This window comes from Lissotriton vulgaris, chromosome 8, assembly GCF_964263255.1.
Source record: "Lissotriton vulgaris chromosome 8, aLisVul1.2, whole genome shotgun sequence".
NCBI lineage: Eukaryota > Metazoa > Chordata > Amphibia > Caudata > Salamandridae > Lissotriton > Lissotriton vulgaris.
Genome location: NC_141696.1, coordinates 1,332,706,130 through 1,332,728,407, shown reverse-complemented (window position 1 = coordinate 1,332,728,407; position 22,278 = coordinate 1,332,706,130). Strand labels below are relative to the sequence as shown.

The window sequence follows — 22,278 nt, the reverse complement described above, 5'->3', positions numbered from 1 at the left end:
CAGTGTCAAACGCCGCACTGAGGTCGAGCATTATCAGTGCCATGGTGTGTCCGGAATCCGCCCCTTGCCGCAGGGTCTCTGTTGCTCTCAAAAGGGCTGTCTCCGTAGAGAAACCCGGTCGAAAACCTGATTGAGAGGAATGCAAGAGGTTGTTATTCTCTAAGTGGGCCATTAGTTATATGTTGGCCACTTTCTCTGCCACTTTGGCCAGGTACGGTAGTAAGGAGATAGGTCTTAAATTTTCTAGAACTTCATGGCTAACATTGGGTTTCTTTTTAATGGGAAGAACTACCGCTTTCTTCCAATCATCCGGGAGTGCTCCGGAGGCAAATGAGACCTGAAGCACATGCCTGATATAAGGTTCCAAGAATGGGGGAGTCAGGTCCTGGGACGTGGGGCTAGCTGGACCATTAATATAACTAAGTACAAAGATTGCCAGCCACACACTTACTTAAATCCTCTATTTTTGAGGGAACAAACCATAAGAGACTTCCTGGTTCGTACGGGTATATCACTCAAACCCTTTTATTATTTATTTGTTTTTTGTCTTTTTAAGTATTGATGTATGAAAGGGACACCTTATCGTTTTGTACACCTTATATACAATTATTTACAATTCGCGATTATTTACAACACAAACACATACACATAACTAGTTGTATTATACAAAGTGAATTGCTCTGATATATATACACTCAAATATTCATACTACGAAGAAAAAATCATCCGTAATTCTATAAAGACCAGAGTAAAAAGTATAAACTTGATGACAATCATAAATCAATGAACTACAGTTGAAAGTAGGCAGTTCAAAAAAAGAAAAATAGACTTCAAATTAATTCATTCAGTCCATTCAACCAATAAATGGCTAATCTTTTTACGCCAACGCGTTTCGAATCCAGTATGTCAACTCTACAGATTCTCATCAGGGCTCTGTCTTAATACGGGATATCTGCAAGTGTATAAAATAAAACTTGTTTTAGCTACATTTCTGACAGTTGTTTAGCTTCCAACTACATTTAACTCGGATTCCTCATATTACCTGTTGAACCAGCAGCCGCCGGTCAAGGGTAGGGTATTAGTTCTGACTGAGTTTCTTTTCTTTTCGGGATCTAAAAACAAACGCAGGTATCATGACCTGTTCTTGCTCACTTTCTAAGACCAGAATGGGGCACATGTGTTATCAACATACCTTACTGGATCATGCTCGTGATCCTACGTTTCCACCAAATGGGAGTTAATTTCAGTCTTGTATTACAGCCTGAAAATAATGAGAATAACGTTTTACGCGCTTTTTATGCACAGACGGAGAGAGTATGGCACTCGTTGCTCTACTCGGCATACCTGCTCTGAGGGATTCCTCGCTTGGGCTGTTCGTGTTCTAATCGGTTGCAGCGGTAAACGCTTTCTAACCATGTGGGCACCGCTTTCCTCAGTCCTTATTATTTGCGCTCGCTTTCCCTAGAGGAAATAACAGCGTTTTATTAGGTTCCTGGGGCTACTGCAATATTGGTGGCAAATCAAACCCATGTTAGCTCTAGACTTACTTGAACAAGCTGTGACTCGGCATCTAGCTCTCATTCACTTAGTTTGGCAGCCATGTTGTAACATGGTTTTGGACCTACTTATAGCTACTTGCTTGGCGGCCATCTTAGAGTGGGGTCGCTAGTGAAAGCTCTCATTCACTCAGTTTGGCAGCCATGTTGTAACGTGGTTTTGGACCTACTTATAGCTACTTGCTTGGCGGCCATCTTAGAGTGGGGTCGCTAGAGAAGGCTATCATTTAGATGTGAAAAAAGGTGAATTTAAACCACATATGAAAACATACGCGCAATTACCATCGACCCTTTCTTTTGGAGGCACTATACTAGATAAAGCTCACACTCTAGATATTTCAGAAAGCGAGTTGAGCCCGCTGAGTGCGCTATTAAACTTAAGTATAAGGTAGGCCTCTTTTTTTAGTAGAAGTTTATCACGGTCAATGGGTCTAGACTGTTGCAGAACATATAGAATTGACCACTTTAAGTCATTCTCAGTGTGTTTATTTTCAATGCAATGCTCCACCATAGGTGCTGTAAGCACTTTATTCTTGATTCTAGACTTATGTTGCGTTATGCGCACATTCACTTGTTGTGTTGTCTTGCCTATGTAAATCTTATTACATGGGCAGATGACTACATACACAACATTTCGTGTTTTACAATTTGAGAAACTTAAGTGTTTCCACTTAATATTCCCATGTTGGAATTCCTTCCCTTCCACAGTAGTCCCACAGGCCACGCATGTCCCACATTTATGATGTCCCTCAATGGGTTTCATTCCCCATTGAGACAATAGGTCACGCTTAGGTTTGGGTAATGCTATCTCGGCTCGGACAAGATGTTGTGCGCATAACGCAACATAAGTCTAGAATCAAGAATAAGTAGGTCCAAAACCATGTTACAACATGGCTGCCAAACTAAGTGAATGAGAGCTAGATGCTGAGTCACAGCTTGTTCAAGTAAGTCTAGAGCTAACATGGGTTTGATTTGCCACCAATATTGCAGTAGCCCCAGAAACCTAATAAAACGCTGTTATTTCCTCTAGGGAAAGCAAGCGCAAATAATAAGGACTGAGGAAAGCGGTGCCCACATGGTTAGAAAGCGTTTACCGCTGCAACCGATTAGAACATGAACAGCCCAAGCGAGGAATCCCTCAGAGCAGGTATGCCGAGTAGAGCAACGAGTGCCATACTCTCTCCGTCTGTGCATAAAAAGCGCGTAAAACGTTATTCTCATTATTTTCAGGCTGTAATACAAGACTGAAATTAACTCCCATTTGGTGGAAACGTAGGATCACGAGCATGATCCAGTAAGGTATGTTGATAACACATGTGCCCCATTCTGGTCTTAGAAAGTGAGCAAGAACAGGTCATGATACCTGCGTTTGTTTTTAGATCCCGAAAAGAAAAGAAACTCAGTCAGAACTAATACCCTACCCTTGACCGGCGGCTGCTGGTTCAACAGGTAATATGAGGAATCCGAGTTAAATGTAGTTGGAAGCTAAACAACTGTCAGAAATGTAGCTAAAACAAGTTTTATTTTATACACTTGCAGATATCCCGTATTAAGACAGAGCCCTGATGAGAATCCGTAGAGTTGACATACCGGATTCGAAACGCGTTGGCGTAAAAAGATTAGCCATTTATTGGTTGAATGGACTGAATGAATTAATTTGAAGTCTATTTTTCCTTTTTTGAACTGCCTACATTCAACTGTAGTTCATTGATTTATGATTGTCATCAAGTTTATACTTTTGACTCTGGTCTTTATGGAATTACGGATGATTTTTTCTTCGTAGTATGAATATTTGAGTGTATATATATCGGAGCAATTCACTTTGTATAATACAACTAGGTATGTGTTTGTGTTGTAAATAATCGCGAATTGTAAATAATTGTATATAAGGTGTACAAAACGATAAGGTGTCCCTTTCATACATCAATAAAAAGACAAAAAACAAATAAATAATAAAAGGGTTTGAGTGATATACCCGTACGAACCAGGAAGTCTCTTATGGTTTGTTCCCTCATAAATAGAGGATTTAAGTAAGTGTGTGGCTGGCAATCTGTGTACTTAGTGATATAAGGTTCCAGCACCGTGATGCTTTCCCCCAACACCCGAGGAGGTGCTGGGTCTCGAGGGGAGCCAGATTTAATACCCTGGCAGATGTTGATTAGTGTCTCTGGAGGAGGTACCGAAAAGTCCTTTAGACAGTTCTCCACCTTACTTGCCCCCGCCTTTTCCTCAAAGTCTCGTCCACATATTATGCCGCCCGAGAAGGTGGCATATATATCTTTGACCTTTCCTGCAAAATAGTTGGCTATTCTGTTACATTCCTCGACTGAGTCATTTTCTGGAGTATTTGTATTTACTACCACTGAGATCTCTTTGAAAATGTTAAACAAGTCTCTCGAGGAGTTTTCTGCCTCCCCAATACGATTTTTATAGTGTGTCGCCTTTGTTCCTCGCAGTTTGATTTTGTATTTTCTCTGTGCCTCCTTGTAAATGGTCCTGGTTTGAGGGCAGAAGTCTATCCGCCATTTCCGCTCTAGTTTACTACACTCTGATTTGGCATTCTGCAGCTCGGGAGTGAACCAAGGGGCAGACTTTTTTTACCTCGGCTTCCTATCTTCGATAGGCACATCGGGGCTGACACATCTAAAGCATTTAGAATACGCCTCTCAAGTTTGCTATTAGCGCTTTCACAGTCTGCGTCTCCCGGTGGACCCCCTAGCTCTAATAGTTGATTGAAGGTGTCTTGTGAAAAATGCTTCCATTTCCGTTGTGGAAGCATAGCACAGGATTCGACCCCCGGAGGGGTATCTCTGCGCTTGGTTCTCCGTAAGTGCATAAAAAGGGCTTTAGGGAGGCACGAGGGTTTATGTCGTCAGAAACAAGTGTGTTTTTAGTGTTTTCCTGAAGACAGAATAGTTAGCAGTTTGTATCAGACTGAAGGGAAGTTTGTTCCGGAGGGTAGGGCCCATATATACGAAAGTGCCTTAATGATTAAGGGAACCTGTAGCAATAATTGGTTGCTGGATCGAAGGGACCGTCCAGGTTTATATGTGCTGAATTTGTCGACCAGATATTGAGGGCCTATGCCAGAGAGGCTTTTATGTAGGACACAAATTTTGAATTCAACCCGTTGGCGGATGGGCAGCCAGTGGAGTTTTTCCAGAAGAGGGCGAGAGGGAGTTCTAGGCGGGACATTAAGGACCAGCCTTGCCGCAGTATTTTGGGCAACTTGCAGTCTGCTAAGCACTTCCTCATTAGCAGATAAAAAAGACCATTACAATAGTCTAACCGACTGACTACAAGGGTCTTTCTGTAAATGTCCGACAAGAACGGAAATACGCGTTTCAGGAGTCCAATTACCCAAAAACAGGATCCTGTCACCTGATTTGCGTGTTCTTTTAGCAATAGTCCCTGGTCCAGTCGCACGCCTAGATTCTTCACTGCCTGTTTAGGACAGGGGACAGGTCCCAAGTCCAAAGGCCACCAGTCCGGTGACCATAGGAGGGGGGCCTTCCCAAAAAGCATGACCTTGGTCTTGCCCACATTACATTGTAGGCAATTGGAGGCCATCCATTCAGACACCGCTCTCATTCCTTCAGAAAAAGCGTGTTTGGTAGCAGGAGTAAGGGTCTGGAATGGAAACAGGAGCTGGGTGTCGTCCGTCGTATGCGACACTGGAATGAATCCATATGCTCTCACAATGTCAGCCAAGGGGGCCACATACTCATTAAATAATGTGGGGCTTAGGCATGAGCCCTGTGGAACCCCCTTGGTGAGTTCCCTTGAGATGGAATGATGGGAGCCCAAACTGACACTTTGTGAGCGGCCTGAGAGAACTCTCAAACCAGGACAGAGCCCGACCTCCTATCCCCACCTCCTGCAGACGACTGAGAAGAATATCATGTGATACCATGTCGAAGGCTGCCGACAGGTCCAACAGCACCAGAATCTGCTGTTATCTGCATTGATGGAAGACTACCTCTAGATGCAACTGTCAATCGTGGACCGCTAAGCCTTGTGGCCAAGTTCGTCTGCCCTGGTGTTTATAGCGATGCCGCCAGGTAGTTCATCGGCAGAGAAATTACCAGACAGTCCTGTCTCTTTCAGCGACATACAGCCTCCTGGCACAGGACCCAAGACCCCACCTGCCCTGTTTGCTGCATTTCCACATAATGGTACTGTTGCCTATGAGCACCGGGCCTCGCCTTCCACTGATGGTAGGCATGAAGGCTTTCAACGCCAAGTGAATCGCAGACAATTCTAACAAATTTAAGTGAAGTAGATCTTTGTCAGAGGCCTCTGATCCCCGCCTCTCCCAGACATCCTCCCCGACCCGTGAAAGAGAGCAACTGTGAAGGAGTCATGTGTGACTTTGGAACGTTGATAGTAAACCCCAATTGAATGTTCACTGGCATCTGCAGATTGTTGTTGCCTCCTTGCACAATAAAGCGCTGTAATTTTATTTATTTATTTATTTATTTATTTTGAAAGTTTTATAGAGCGCGAACTAGACCCTTGCGGGTATCGGAGCGCTTTACAGGCAATGAAGAAAAATTATATATCAAAATACAAACTGAGTCGAAACCAATATGTGTAAACACTGTGCAACCATACAACAAACAAATGAGGTAGATCAAATATGAGCAACACATTGTGCAAAATAAAACAGAGAGAGGGGTGTGGGTCGAGAGAGCATCTGTGCAAGAGGGTTGTCTGTTTGCATCCATAAAAGTCATGCGATCTATAGGTGATGATCATGTGAATTTTTTCATGAGAATCGCCTTTATTGAACAATGAAGTAGATGTGATAAGTCTGGTTTCAGGGGGTAGTGCGTTCCAGATCCTAGGAGCCATCCCTTAGAAGGAGCGTTTATATGTTTTCGGGATATTAAATCTGTGTGGCTTCAGTCATACTTTTTCTGCACTCCTTGTGGATCTCTTACCCCAGAGATAGTCAATTTCTGAGAGAGATAACTTGGTGTCTTGTGGTGAATGGCTTTGTGAGTCATGCAAGCTATTTTTAGGTGAATTATAGCCAATTCAATGCTATATCCGTGGAGATGTGGGACCTTTTTTTTTGAGCCGGTGATGAGTCTAGCTGCAGCGTTGATGGTGGCTCTTAGTGGTGCTGTTGTAGCTTTGGGGAGTTCACAAAGAGAGACACTACCGTACTCGATCCTGGGAATAACTAGAGCTTGCACTGCCGTCTTGAAGTCGTTTTTTGGTAGGAAGGGTTTAAGCTTCCTAAGAATATTAGTCTGGAAATTTGCTCCCTTTGTTGCGTTGCCAATATGTTTATGCATGTTGAGGTTGCAATCAAGGGTTATACCCAGTGATTTTTCTGAGTCAATGATTGTTGGTTGAACGTTGAATGCCGTGAGGTGTTTGAACCAATCCTGGAGGAGGGGTATTTTGGAGGGTGGAGCAATAAGTAGGAATTCTGTTTTGAGTGCGTTAAGCTTGAGATGGTTCTCAGCTAGCCATGATTGGGTGTTCAGCAGCGTTTTGTTAAGTAGTTTGATGTCTTCAGGAGTATGAATCTTCAGGTAAAGTTGTGTATCGTCTGCGTACATGTGAAATTTGATTTTGGATGCTCGCAACAAGACAGTAAGGGGTTTCATAAATAGATTGAAAAGTGTAGGGGATAGTGCGGACCCTTGTGGGACTCTCAGAGTTACTGGTACGGGTTTGGATAAGGAGTTATTGACCTTGAATTTTTGGGTCCGGTTTTGAAGAAAGGAGGTAAACAAATTGAGTACTGAGCCTGAGAGGCCCATTCTGAGATTCAGGAGGTCAATCAGGTTTTCGTGTTTGACCATATTGAAGGCCGAGGAAAGGTCTAATAAGATGAGTTGGCATGATCCATTCCGATCGAGTATTTGTAAGGTGTCGTCGATAATGTGAGTCATGGCTGATTTGGTGCTATACCCTGCTCTAAAGCCAGATTGGTGATTGTCAAGGAGGTCGAAGTGGTCAATGTGTTTAGTCAGTCGTTGGAGTACACATTTTTCCAACAGTTTGGCTAGGGTAGGGCTGTTAGAAATAGGGCGATAGTTGTTAAGGTCCATCGGGTCAGCTGTGGTTTTTTTTAGGATGGGAGACACTTGACCAATTTTGAGGATGTCAGGGATGCAGCCTTGATGCAGAGAACTATTGATGATCCTAGTCCAGAGCGGTAGGATCAGAGGGGTTACATCTTTAACTGCGTTAGCGGGGAGAGGATCGGTGGTAATATTGGCCGGCTTGAGGGTGCTAAGAATCTTGCCTAATGCTTCTTCAGTGTAGGTATAGAAGGAGGACCAGGCTGCCTCGTTTTTTAGTTCAATTTTTGGGGATGCTTGTTGTGGCGGAGTTGGACGAGAGGGAGGGATTTTGCTGTGAGGGCAAGACTTTAAGCCTGTAAGGTCATTGAGAAGATCTCTTGATCTTTTCGGTTTTTAGATGAAAGAAATCAGAGAATTCGTCGCACGTGGGTTGGGTGCGCGAGGTATCTTGTAGTTGTTTAGGTTCATCCTTAGATTGGGATTTGATTAAGTCAAAAAGATTTGGGGGGCGATTTCTCGCTTGAACTAATTGGTGAGAGAAAAATTCGGCTTTGGTGCGTTTGATCTTTCTGTAATAGTCCTTTCTCTAATTCCTTAGAATTTTAAGGTAATTGGAAGAAGGGACTGATCTCCAAATGCGTTCCATAGTTCTAAGCATGCGTCTGTCATTGTTCAGCAGGTCGTTGAACCAGGGTTTAGAGTTTTTTTGATGAAACTCTCTTTAGTTGCAAAGGAGCAACCTCGTTGATAACCGTAGACATTGAGTTAAGGTAGTGGTTGGTGAGGTCCTGTACCGAGGAGAGGCCCTCCGGAGGCTGGAGTACTTTATGAGAGTGGATGGGCAAAGTGTTGTGCTTGAGGTTTTTCAAGTCTTTTCAAAATTTTTGGTTTAGTGGATTGGGCTGCGTTGAGTTTCACGGTTTCCTTGATGAAGAAAGTAATGATGTGGTGGTCTGACCAACCCCAGGGAAGAATTGAGTCAAGCTGAATGGAGTTGGTTTTGGAAATTATTAAGTTCAAGATTGCACCTTTGTTGTGTGTGGAGCTGTTGCAGATTTGGGTGAGATCAAGCGCGCCGATGAAGTTTTTGAGACTGTTGACCCATGAATCCTTGATGTCGTTCCAATGGAGATTGAAGTCGCCTAGGAAAATTTGAGTGTTTTGTCGTCCGGTGGTCGTTGTGACCATGTCCATGAAGTGTTAAGTGAAAATTAGGTTATCACGAGGTGGATGATATATGATATGTAGGGAGCATACTGGCGTACCATTACTGGTGATGTTAATGCACATGTATTCACAAGAGGAGAATGTGGGGGATAAGGCTTTATTTACTGAGATGGTCCTCCTGTGTATGCATGCTATTCCTCCCCCAGTTTTTTCACTTCTATCAAGTCTGATGATGTCGTAGTTTGGAGGTACCAGAATGTCTAAGAGGATTCAGTTAGCCATGTCTCTGTTAGCACAAGCAAGTCAAGCTCCTGAGAGATGAAGTCGGCGATATCTATTGCGTGTCTGGCGGCCAATCTACAGTTCAGGAGGGTGCATTTAAGACTGGGTGTAATGAGGGAAGGGGTGGGATCAAGTGTGAGTGTGATTCTTCTAAGATTATTGTCAATGATTCCTCTATTGTTGTGAGAGGCGGATCTGTGTGTGTTGGGGGTAATAGCCCGAATGACCGTGTGGGTTGCAGCGATGGGAGTGATGAGAGGGGGATTGTAGGAGAGAGCGGATATTATTCTCCGGGAATGGGTTGGTGCTACGGATTGGACGGGAAGGGAGATTGGGGAATGGGATGGAGTTCCAGGCGAGGCGATTATGCTTGGTGGTGTGTGGAAGGCGAATTGGGGGGTAGCTTGAGCTAGACATGTTTGCAGGTCTGATGTGCATTGGTTGTCTAGCAATCATCTTTTTGACAGTGTGGAGTTCATCCTTGATTTGAAGGAGTGCAGACATGATCAGATCGAAACTGGTATCTGGAGCTATTATGAGTGGGGTAGACGTGTGTGATGGTTCATCCATCGTGGTATCCGGGGCGGATGTGAGTGGAGGGTGTGATTGAGATATGCATGAGTGGGGTTGTGCCGTAACCTGGATGGGCATGTGCAGAGTAATGGGTGGTGGTGTATTTGTGGTTGGGGGGGACTGTTAGTAAGGATAACATATGTGATAGGGTAGGTTGCTGGTGAATAGAAGTAGTGGGTGTAGCTGGGAGCGGAATGAGGGCTGGAGGGAGAGTGTGTTTGTGATAGGATTGGGGGTAAGCAGACGCGTGTGCGCGCATTAGATCTGTATGATGGAGGTGGGGTGCATTTGTATGTGCTGGTGCATGAGGCGTAGTGGGTTGGGTGGGATGTGAGGATGGGGATGTGCGTTGGTAGATAGCGATGGTATGGGGTGTGTTGGAGGAGAGGGTAGTCTGGGAGGTAGGGGCATATGGATCCGAAGCCTGAGTAGGGTGGGGATGAGGGGGGAAGGTGGTAATAGAGGGGGATGTTGAGGTGGCAACAGATTTGTTGGTTGCATAGAGGGGGAGGGCTGGGTTGAAGTAAGGGGATTGGATACATGATTTTTAATGATGGGGAAGATCTTCTCTAGTCAATTTAGATTATGATTCGTGGATTGCATGAGGATAGTGCCATTATTGTAGATTGTAATTGTTGCAGTAGCTTGGAAGAGCTGTAATGGTGCAATAGTGATTGTTAGACCATGTGGAGATTTTCTAGTGGAAGAGATCGAGAATAGCGTTAGGAATGCTTTGCATCATTGGGCTCTGCGTTTGGTGTGGATGATGATGTCAGTGGTAATGTGACCGTTGTGGAAGAGAAAAATAGGGGTCAGCGAAGAGGGTTTCGGGGTGTAGTTTTAAGAAGATGTGCTTGAAGCGCTTGGAGGCTTTTTGTGCGAGGTGTGGGGGATAAATGATATTGAATGTATGTGTGCCAATGAGTTCCATTTTGCTTGTTAACAAAGTGAGCAGTGTGGGTGATGTGGGTTGCCAGAGGCTAAGATCAGACTGGGCGGAGGTATGAGTGAGTGTGAACCTGTGTCTTTAGAAGTATGTTGTGAGGTGGTGGGGGGGTGAGGTGGGAGGGTGGGAGGTCAGATGACCTGGGAGATTATATTGAGGGTGCTAGGTGAGGATGGTGGTTTAGGTTAGGAAGTGATGGCATGTGATGTAAAGGGGTGAGAGACTGACCTGAGCTGGGTAGATATGTGAAAAATCAGTCTAAAGCAATGTAATGAGATCAGTCCAAGATGGCCGAAACCTTAGTGTGGCTTGTTGCCCGGATATATAGTCCTTTGTTGGTGTCCAGCATTGGTGAGTCCTATTACCCTGTTTAGTGTTGTAGAGACTATGGTCCTCTTTCAGTTGCCATAGGGTAGTGGGAACCCGGCCATTTTACACTACACAACTATGTTGAGGAGCCAATAACATTTAGATACACACAGGGCCATTTTGTTCGGAGAAGCCATATGCTTTTTAGGAACAGTACAAGCCAGTCAAAGTCTTGATGACAAAGGAAAAGATATACAAGTAAAATAAAAATAAAAGTAAAAAAGAAAATAAGAAGTCACAAACTGAAGTTCGGGTTTTAAAATGAGAGGCAGCCGAGGAGGAGGAGGAAAAAAAGACACTTGCCTTTGCCGTATCTCCCAAACACCGCGCGGCCCTTGTTAGTTTACAAGGTGTAAGATCTGCTGTATGTAAAAAATAAATAATAATAATTAAACAAATTCAGGGCCCAAAGCGGCATATGCTATGGGAAGGCAGGCATTTTCAGTATTTTGGAGACCACTCTTTGCAATACACACTGTCATGCACTTGCTGACAGCCTGGTTAACTACGGAGAGTTCAGAGGGGCTCCCCTGACCATCATAAAGACCCACGGGTGGCAGAAGGGTCTATTCAGGTCTGCAAGCAGAGATTTCTCCTACTTGGGCCCCTCATCAAACCAGCTGGTGACATGTTGCCGGTGCGTTACCACAGAATACAAAAACAGATCAGGCAGTCACAGGCCGCTCTCCAGCCAGAGGGATTTTAGGGTGCCTTAATTCCACTTGGCTTAATTTTCTGCCCACACGAGTTCAGGATCCCATCAATCCTGAAGCTGAAATTGGACACATTTAGTTCTGCAGAACATATAAACGGGGGACGAACACCATTTTGGCCACCGTTAAGTGCCCCATTATGGATAGCAACGGTTTTATCCAAAAGTCAACTGAGCAGTCCAAACCCTTCATCAGTGTGCCCACATTAAGGTCCTACTGTGTCAAGTGGACAGTGTCGCCCATATGCCCAGGTATCGTAACTTGTCCTTTCCTCACTGTAGCCCTGCCTCCCATGGAAGTGCTGCACCTGGTTGGCCCAGTCATCCCAGAGGAAACAATAGGGTCTTAGTTTTATTAGTATGTAGCCCAAACACCGTTGTAAACTCCTCAGTTCCTCTAATAATAGGGACTCTGACTTCTCTGGGTCTTTAAGATATACAAGGGCATTGTCTGATTGTCCACATACAGATACATAAAATAAGTCTCTGTAGCAAGATGATTTACCCTACGGCTTCAGTACTGCCTGCAACCTGCAGGCCAGCAGCTCCACTGATGTTACAAACAATACAAGGGACGGGACGCCCCTGCCTAGTCCCACTGCTCAAACTCCTTGCGGCTGAGACAATGCCCCCACTGCGCATTTGGGCCACCGGATCCGTGTACAATAGCTGCACCCCTTTATTGTAATTAGGACCAAATCCCATACTCTGTATGACTGGCCACATGTACTGCCATCCCACTGTATCAAAAGCCTGTTCCACATCCAGGGTTGCCAGAGTAAAATATTACTCTGATGTCTCCAATTAGTGCAATACATGATTCAGCCTACTAATATTCTATGTTGTGCTTCTGCCTGGCAGAAACCCAACTTGATTTGGGTGTATCAGCAATTCGATCACCCCAAGCAGTCTGTTTCTAACATTTTAAAGCGTAGTTTTATGTCGGTATTCAGCATGGACAGAGACCTGTAAGAGGCCAGACAGGCAGGGTCCCTCCCTGTGGAAAGCGCACCTCTGCGCTCTGGAAAATGACACTCTTTCCACTTAAATCCAAAGGAGAACAGGCAGTCAGAGGTAAAACAGAGCAGTTTATTCACGCTTAAGCGGTTGCAAAACCAACAAGGAAAAAACTTGTTCCTTGAAGGTAATGGACAATTGAAAGAATTCCCTTTTCATATGTATACTATATTTCAAACCAGTCTGCGTACAGACTACACTCCGTTCCCCTAATCCATTGGCAATTTCCTTCCAGTTATCCATACAAAAAGAATAGCTAGCCATTCTACATTTTCAAGGTAAGTAATGTAAGAAAGAATCCCAGACCTTGACTAATTGCAAATTGAATGGTAAAGAAATGTGGCTTTACATTTCAGGGAAGCACAAATGATTAAGAAGGTGTCATCATTCTAGCAACCATTTGGTACTTTTCCAAAGGCATGGAAAGAAAAGAATGCACAATGTCAGGACGTACAAGGAAAATTTCTCAGACAACGTTGTACACAGTCAGGTGGATTAAAAAATAAATCAGCACTCCTGTTGATATTATATAACCTTTTCCTCAACCCCTCTTCGGGGATCAGCACCATCAGCGCTACCCTCATGATCCGAAGGACTCATTTTTCCATTTTTCTTGAGCCTCCAGGAACAAGCACAGCAGCCACTTTAATAACAATTGAGACTGCATCATCTAGTACAATGCCACCGGGGCTGGGGGGGGATTTGATTTTAGGCCTAAACCTCCTCCAGAGCACCATAATAAGTAACAGAGAATGGTTCAAAAGGAAATAGTTGTGATAATCTGTTTATACACAGAGCGTCTTCGCTACTGCCTGTTACATAATCCAGTATGTGTGGTCCGTTGGGTAGTGATGCCGCCAGATTTCTAATAAGTTAAGATCCTACACAACCCTCTTCAACAGCATTTCCATATTTAAATTAAGACCTGGCTTTGGGACGGGGTGGGGTGGGAGGATTGTCACGTTAGCAATCTAATAAACAATTAAAATCTCTTGCACGCATGATTCTGCTGTGCATTTACAGGACTGAAAGCCTCGTTATTTCAGGAAAAGTTTTATCGATCACATTCCGGTTGTAGATTTTTCACTAAGCAAGTATTAAATCTGCCCAGAGCCCCAGGTACTTTAATGCATTTAACTCCTGGATCCTAAAGTGCCACCTTCTCTATAAAAGAGACCTTTAGGAGTTTCCACATCATCACTCCCCCCCCCCCCCCCCCCCCTAGTATAATTAGAGTATGAAGCTGCAAACACCAAACCCGTCCATGTTTTCTCTGTTTAAGAAGATGGGTTTCCTGCAGCAATGTAATTTGAACATTGTATCTGCGACAATATGAGTGTATCCTGTATCTCTTGGAACAATTATCTAGTGCCAGAACATTCCAAGCTATAAGTGCCCTTTTGTTCACTGTACCTTCTAGGTTAAAGTAGCCGCCCAGCAGGTCTTCCCACGGTGGCATACATTCTTAGAGCCTCCCTGGCATCCCAGTGGAGATGACCACGCTCCAGTCAATCACCACAAACAGCTTGGTTGCAGCCTATATTGATAACTCTGCATTCTATTCCTCCCTTACCTCTCCAAAGTATGGCAATTACTCTCTACTCTCCCCCAACACACACCCTAAGGGCATACTTAACATTTCCACAGCCTGTGGTTTTCCAAAGTGTATCTCTAGTTCTCTTATTATACAAGACGACTGTGTACTAATTCTACCCCACCCTCAACTCTTTACCTTGATGTCTATGTACCCACCACACTTATATCGTAACAAAAAAAAACAGAACCGCGGACAGTTTACGATCAGCCAGAGGCCCAACCAAATGAGAGGACCCCCCGAGCAGGCCGATTCCGCCAACACCCCAATAGCACATGTGAGATCTTTGATCATTCCTCTTTGAATAAGATGGGAGAACCAATGTTAAGTCTGGTTCTTCAGTCAACCCCAATCACACTTGCAAATGCCCCCTCCCCCTAATTGCTCCCCTATGTTTTATAGGCAGGGTCACTGGAATTGTGCGGCAGGAGAGAGCTAAATTATGCGGCAGGGTTGAGAAATTATTTGGCAAAAAAGCCAAATTATGCGGCATAATACTGCACATTTTGTAGTAGTATTACTTCATTATTTGTCATTTTTAAACTTGATACCACTGTTTGGGCATTGGCTGCACCTTACTAGTGCCAGTTTAATACCCAAACATAGCAATAACCAACAGAAAGGTGACTAGTCCAGCTTTGCAAAGGGCCTTCTACTGCGTGGCAACGCATGTTGCTGTATTTTTAGCAACTTTTGCAATGTTTCAGTTAGAAACAACTTTTGTGGGGGGGGGGTGTACAAATCTGCAGATAATGGATTATGTATGAAATGCGGCAATGGGGAAAATCGCTGCAGCCACACAATCGCATAATTCCAGTGGCCCTGCTTATAGGCTATCATCTCACACAGAGTTGGTTAGAACAATACCGTACCTTTATCCGCACTTTTGTTCAAGTCATCTAGTGACAGTGGCAACCACATCCAAGAGTTATGGAGAGGTAGTTTCCTCCTCCATGGCGTCAGCACAGTCGCCCAACATTTATCCTGGTCAGTCCGTAGGAGGTCCTGGTCCTTCAAAGAAGGACTCCTCTGTCCTCAGCAAAACTGCCCCCCACTATCGTCCCATCCTCACCAGTTGTTACTCGCTGGCCTATCTTTTGGTCTGTGCCTGCAGCCAAACCCCTGCTGCCACCCCGTTGTACAACGCTTCACGAGGGCTCTCTCTTTGGTCCCGAGGGCCCCCACAGGGCAACCTTGCCCCACGTTTCCACCCACCATGTCTACACTTCAGGGCTGTTTACACAAAAAAAAGTGCCCCTTACCCTGAACAACGACTTAGTCATGCAGGAAAGAGCAATATAAAGGATTTCCACTTCTCCCACACCTTTTGAGTGTAATCTTTGTAAACAATGATGGTGTGATTCTCAAACACTGTCTGCATAACCAGGAAGGCTGCCTTTAGGCTACAGTCCCTGTCTCTATAATTCATGATGTGTTCTGTCTGGGCTCGCGGCTGAGCCCTAGGATGAGGGTGAGCCACCAGGTCCTGATGTACTCTCTCCACAGCAAACTGGCCGGTAGGAATCGGGTCTCGATGGATCCTGTTCTCCAGAAAAACCTCTGCATTAGCCCCCTCCACCTGTTCCAGAAGCCCAAGGAAACAAAAGATCATACACCATGATCGATTTTTCAGTGCCTTCAGCCCTTTGGTTCAGAATGTTGGTTGTAGTCATCAATTTCCCTGTTTGCGCTTTCAGTGCTGTCACCTTGGCTTGCAGCCCAATCATTGTGCCCTCAACCTTGTATACACTGTCTAGCACCTTGTGCAGGTCAGCACATAGTAGATTGACATCCAACAACACTTTCTATTTTACCCTCCAGGGCCTTGCAATATCCCTAAATGGCTGTCAGTAGTTCTGTCATAGACAGTGCTTGAAATGGAAAAATTGAAGTGCGGGTACTCTGTACCAGATTACCTGCTTGTTTCTGAGAAGTGCTGCGACTCTCAAATTAAAATTATTGCATTTCTCTGGAGAAGGGACAATACCGGCCCATTTACATTTAAAGCACTGTTCCTAGAAGATTTATCCAACTGCTCTTCCTGTTCTTGTGTTCTATGCGATTCTGTCTATTGGTAGGTCTTTACTGTAATGTGTGCTATGTAGTGTACCGCATAATGGTGTTCCCCTGTTGCTCCTTCACATGTCTACTGGTTCAGAGACCTCGCTGCATGTACTGTGCATCACAGACGATGCGCAATGCAAGGGCTTTTCGGAGTGTTTTTAATATGTCCAACTACTATGTTCTCAGCCATTACTCTCAGGTGTCCTCTTTCGGTATATTTGACCACCAGCTCCTCATTTGGAGTCTCCTCAAAGGATCCTTCACTGAACTACTGTACAAACATGCAGCAAATGTAACTAAAGGGGGGGTCAGCTCAAGGGCTCTGAGGCACCTGGGCAGTGTACCATACACATACGATCAGTGCCCAGTAAGGGCTTTTTCTTTGTGTTCCAAACTTTGAGTGTCTTCTCCGTCTAGATGGCAACCTCTCCAATCTCCAGTGTGTGCTGCATCTCTTCACCCCAGGGGGCAAACTGCTCCATCAGGCAGCACCTCCACCAGGCCCCAGGCAGAACTGATTTCCCGTCTTACCTAGTTGGGACACCTAGCACTCCCTAGAGACCGCTGGTGACAGAAAGGGGGGTCTCCGGGTAGTATCAGGATTTTGAAAATCCTGTCCCCAATTTACACCACGGCAAGCCAACCATTCATTTTCATGCGCAATTCAGGGGTCTATCTCCTTAGCTCACACACGACCTTGGTGCTTCTCCCCACTCTGCTATGGGCAGATGCAATGCACATCCAGCAGTCCTGCCAGCAGAAGCCTTTCCACGCAGAAAAGCACAGTGTCAGGACAGCTCTGTTCCACCGTGGTCACAGGTCTCTGCCGCAGTCTGCACCCACCCAGCACCTTCTCGTTCCTCCACTTGCTAGTTCTAGTGCGTACACCAATTCCCAAGTTGAAAATGGCCGTCTGTTCTTGCGCTCAGTAGTCCGCAACCCAGCGGCTCTGGTTTCCGAGCCTCAGATTCTTCCCAGGGAGGTGGGATACATTAATTTCAAACTGGGAGGACCATTATCCCAGCAGAATTCCGCAGGATTCAGATCAGGGCTCTTGGATCACGCAGGTTCTACCTCTTGTCAGGCCAAGCCATCCATATTCAGCTTTTAAAAAGGTACCAATATCTTAAAAGCACTCTAATGGAACTTCTTAATTGTTTTAGCTTCTGTTTTTGTTATGTTTATTTTTATTTTTAGTTTTAGTTTTAGATTGTGCAATGTTGGAACAAACCAGACAAAGCAGAACGAACATTTGAAGATGGGCGGGAATAATACACACTCCGAAAAGAATCAGAGCTGCATGTTTCGCTTAGGATCTAATAGGGTCTTGTTTATTACCCCCATCCCCCCAACATAACTGTGTAAGGGCCCAGATCTCTCAAACCTTTTTTGTTGTATGACTATCAATTGTATGATCAGTAATTAAATGTGGCTTTTGTTTCTAATATGTGCTTTTTTTTCCTTTTCAGATTTCTGCTGCCAAAATACACCCTGGATTCATTTATTTTTTATCATTTCTTCTGTTGAGTCATACGCTTTAAAATGGAAGCCTAAACTCACTAAAGGGGATGTTGGTCCAAACTCTGGGAGGTAGTTTTGTGAACCAAAAAAGAAACTAGATAGTAAACCGGAATTGCTGATTATTATTTTGTTCTTGTATAAAGTAGCAGCCTAGCAAATAATGGTCTATAAAGAATCCGTGATGGAACCTCTCCCTTGGAGGGTTATGAAACATTTTTATAAAGCAGCGAATGATTGAGAAAACCGGAGACGAGGCATATGAAAAGGTGTTTAATTTAAAAATGCTGCTAAGCGTTCTACATCGTGCTAAGGCATCGTCTACTGTATTTATTTCAGTGCCTGCGTTAGCGAGTAGAGAGAGCTTTACATCGTGTGTGTTTAAAGTGACATGTGAGTTAACATTCACTGGGGCCACTTAGCCTACAGTTGGGTTATTGAACCGAACTGTAATAAATGGATTCTTGTTGGTCATTATAAAGTTTCTTTTTTGGTGAGCTAGTTTCTGCCAAATTGTTCAGAATAAACCTTATTCTTGTGGATTTTGAAAACCCTGAGAAAACAACAGTTGAACATTTAATGCTTATAGAAGTACTGAATTAAAGTAGAAATTGCATTTTAAATTTGGTTGATTTTTATGGGGACATAGATCCTGATGGTGTTAGTGCTGCTTTAGATTTCATCTTTAGACTTATTACAGTAGAGGTGAAGCTAAATGCAAGATTTTAAGTGTCACCTGAAACATTTTACAAGCCATTGTCATTGCTATCCCCATTCAGAGAAACTACCTCTATCTTTTGTCGTCCAATTCTCAGGGCAAAACAGATGCCCTTCTAATGGTGTTAGTGGAACATGTCTAGATCTAGCCCGCTTTGGAAACCTTTTGTTTTTTGGCACTTCACTGTTGTATTCTGAGGGTTTTCCAGATTACGAATAAAACATATTAAGACTTGCAGAAACGATTTGGTTTGAATTGAAACTGATAACATTTTGCAAAAACTGCAAGCGAATGTCTTAATATTTAATGCAGGGCTCATTATTTCACTTTTGCCAGTTAACAAGCATGTTTGGTGGTGTAACTGTTTTGTAAAATTAACTCCAATCCTTTATGAAACCACCTATTTGAAAATCTGTTTTGTTATTCTCTTGATTGAGCCCTTTAAGAAGGTTCCAGCAAGTTAGCCAGGGATATCTATCTGGTGTCTTGGCGTGGTCTACACGCGGCAGGAAGTAATTTAGTCTTTTTTTTTTACTCCAACTGAACATGAATTTATGTGCTTAAAAATAGGGTTCCTAGAAAAAGAAGTCAACATTTCAAATTTTCGTGGAGGAGCTGCTCGTTGTGCTAGTACATATAGCAAAGGAGCAGATAAGACCAGCTTCAGGCTGAACTGTGGTAAAACCTGAATTTGTTTATGTAAAGGTAACCATCAATAAAAATAGACGGCTATTCTTGATTTGTGACTGAAAAGCGTCAATAAAAGTGACCAAGTGAATTAATGCACAAAACTACCTCCCAGAGGGAGACCTTCCCCATTTTTTTCATATTCTCCATTATGAATCTTCTGCAGAACAGTCCATTCCTGACGCATTTGATGAGCAACAGTACTGTGCACGAGCTCAAGTATGACTTCTCGTGTGAACTCTATCGACTTTCCACATTTTCCAATTTCCCTCCGAGTGTGCCAGTGACCGAGCGGAGCTTAGCCCGGGCAGGCTTTTATTATACTGGCTTAAATGATAAAGTAAAATGCTTCAGCTGTGGCCTGATGCTGGATAACTGGAAAAAAGGAGACAATGCGCTGGAAAAACACAAACAACTGTATCCAAGCTGTAGCTTCCTTCAAGGTTTGCATTCAGTTAGCAATCTTGGGTCATCATCTCATTCAGCTTTCTCTCCTCCAGCTACAAGTAGCCTCTTGCAGTCTCCACAGTCGACCTCCTTAGCATCTACTTTAGATAGGAGTGGATATTTCAGTTCTTCCTATTCCAGTTTTCCTCAGGATCCGGTGACCTCCCAAGGCATTGAAGACTTTTTAAGCATTCGGCCCAGCCAGCCCAGCTCTTTGTTGAGTACAGAAGAAGCCAGGTTGAGCACTTTTAAGGCATGGCCACTCCCCTTTCTCTCCCCAACCGATCTCGCAAAGGCTGGCTTTTATTACACTGGACCTGGAGACAGAGTTACCTGTTTTACTTGTGGAGGGCAACTGAATAATTGGGAACCTAAAGATAACGCTTTATCGGAACATCGCAGACATTTTCCGAGCTGTCCCTTTCTGGAAAGCCAAATGGCAGAGCAGTCACGACTAAATGTTTCCAATGTCAGCATGCAAACCTATGCTGCCCGGGTTAAAACATTCATCAGTTGGCCTTCAAGAATCCCTGTACGACCAGACCAGCTGGCAAATGCTGGTTTCTATTATGTGGGTAAGTTTTGTTCATACAAGGACCTTGAATTCTGTTGGTATTTGTTGATTTAAGTCCCTATTTTTGGAAAACATGCATTGCATAAGATTTCCTTTTTCTTTTAATATATTGAGGTCGCAATGATGATGTCAAGTGCTTTTGCTGTGATGGTGGACTGAGATGTTGGGAATCAGGCGATGACCCATGGATTGAGCATGCCAAATGGTTTCCAAGGTACAGTTATGATTGTGACTTCAGTGGTTTTTGGGGCTTTGTTGCTGCTAGCTTGGGCAATACCCTCTTACCAATGTTATGGTCTGTAGAGCTGTTGCAAACTAAGGTTTCCTGTTTCACCATGTTTTAATTCCCTGTTCAATTGTATGTAAACCTTACTTCCTTTCTAACACATGTTGTGAAACAGTGGTATTACTTAACCTGTTGAAGTGCTTGACTTTACTACATTGCAAAATATTTTTCCTTATAAGCAATAGTTAAAAAGCAAGCCAATTGATGATGATAACCTTTCCAATGTCTTATGAAATGAGGTGCTTTCTAAGTTGGTAAAATACATTTTTTACAGTTTTATTTCGGCTACTGCAGTTAGCAAAGTGTAAAGGTCCCATTTGGAAACGCTTTTACATGTATTTATAGCAGGAGTCCTCAAGCTGGGGAGCAGGCCCCCCTAGGGGGGCCTTAAGTGATCCCGGGGAGGGGGAAGGGGTGGAGGTGTGGGGGGGGGGGCGCCAGGCTCTGGCCAAAAGAACCATTATGCTTATAGCAGTGCTTTGTTTTCAGCAGAAAGATAATGAGCGGCAGTAGGCCGCTTTGTAATGGGCCATCACTAACATATTTTGTCATTTATATCCTGGCTGGTAAAAGGTGCCAAAAGGGAAGGAACTGGCAGGAGATGTCCAAGTTGACCTCGAATCTGGGGAACCGGGTTCGAGTCTTGGCAATGAAGCTGAACATCCTGTGATTCTGGGCAAATCACCCCGCGCCTAATAAAAATGAATGTGTCCTCATGTAACGCAACTAGTGCTATGTACAGCGCTCTGATACCCAATACCGGGTCAAGTTTGCGCTATATAAAACTCTTTTAAAAAAAAAAAAAAAAAAAAAAGAAAGTTGAGGGACTCCAAATATTCATCAAAACCAGAACTTTCCTGCAATGTTTAAGTAAGTCTCGACCTATTTAAACATTGTCAGTTAAATGGAATAATTGTGAATAATTTTGAGAGGAGGCCCCTATGATTTTTTTTTCCACACAGGTGGCATTAAAACGTTTGAAGACCACTGATTTATAGTCTCATTATGACCTCCTTGTTGCAGATATTTAATCACTTTCAAAGCGTATCCAAATTTAGTACATGTTTCTCAGGCTTAAAAATAATGCTCCTTATCAAAGCTTGATGCAATTCTGAAAATTTCTACCATTGTTACATTTCTGTCTTGAGTGATCTCTGGATTAGAAGCAAAAATACTTGTATACTTCGTATTGATTTTCGTGGCACCCACCTATTCATCTGGTTCATAATGATGATGTCCACATAGTCAAAGGTCACTCATACATCTTGTGACTTTGGCACGTCAGGAAATGTAGACTTCCTTTGCAGGAGAGGATTCAATTCAGCCCCATGGTCCTCGACTTTTAGAGGAAAAATAACCCATTCTTTGTCTAACGCCTGCAGCAAACAGTCATATTTTAACTTTCATGCTTCCTGGGAAGAGGTTTCTCCCCTCTATAGTTAGTGGTGAAAACAAACTCTTTGGGACCGTGATCAGGTTTTCTTCAATCTTCAGCGATGTCCTATTGGATGCCCCATCAGGACATCTGTGGGAAGATGAGCTGTGTAAATGAGTGCTACCCTCTGGCCAAACCTTCCTATCTCATGTTTTGTCTTGCATTTTGCGAGCTAAAGGTGCTTAGTTTGAAGGATGACCATGTAGAACGCAAACCAGATCTGTGGATGATGTAGGCACCCTTAGAGGCCCATCCAACTTCCTCATTGATTCAAAATATTATAGTAAAT

At 43.8% G+C, this 22,278-nt stretch overlaps 1 protein-coding gene across 1 annotated transcript in view; it reads left to right on the top strand.

The window, feature by feature from the left end:
• Window positions 1–22,278, top strand: part of LOC147698695 (inhibitor of apoptosis protein-like) — a 78,632-nt gene that overhangs the window by 10,681 nt on the left and 45,673 nt on the right. The window contains exons 2-3 of the mRNA XM_086935276.1: window positions 17,794–20,269; window positions 20,383–20,482. Coding sequence (XP_086791402.1) covers window positions 19,342–20,269; window positions 20,383–20,482 — 1,028 coding nt within the window. The 5' untranslated portion in view covers window positions 17,794–19,341. The remainder of the gene's footprint in view (window positions 1–17,793; window positions 20,270–20,382; window positions 20,483–22,278) is intronic.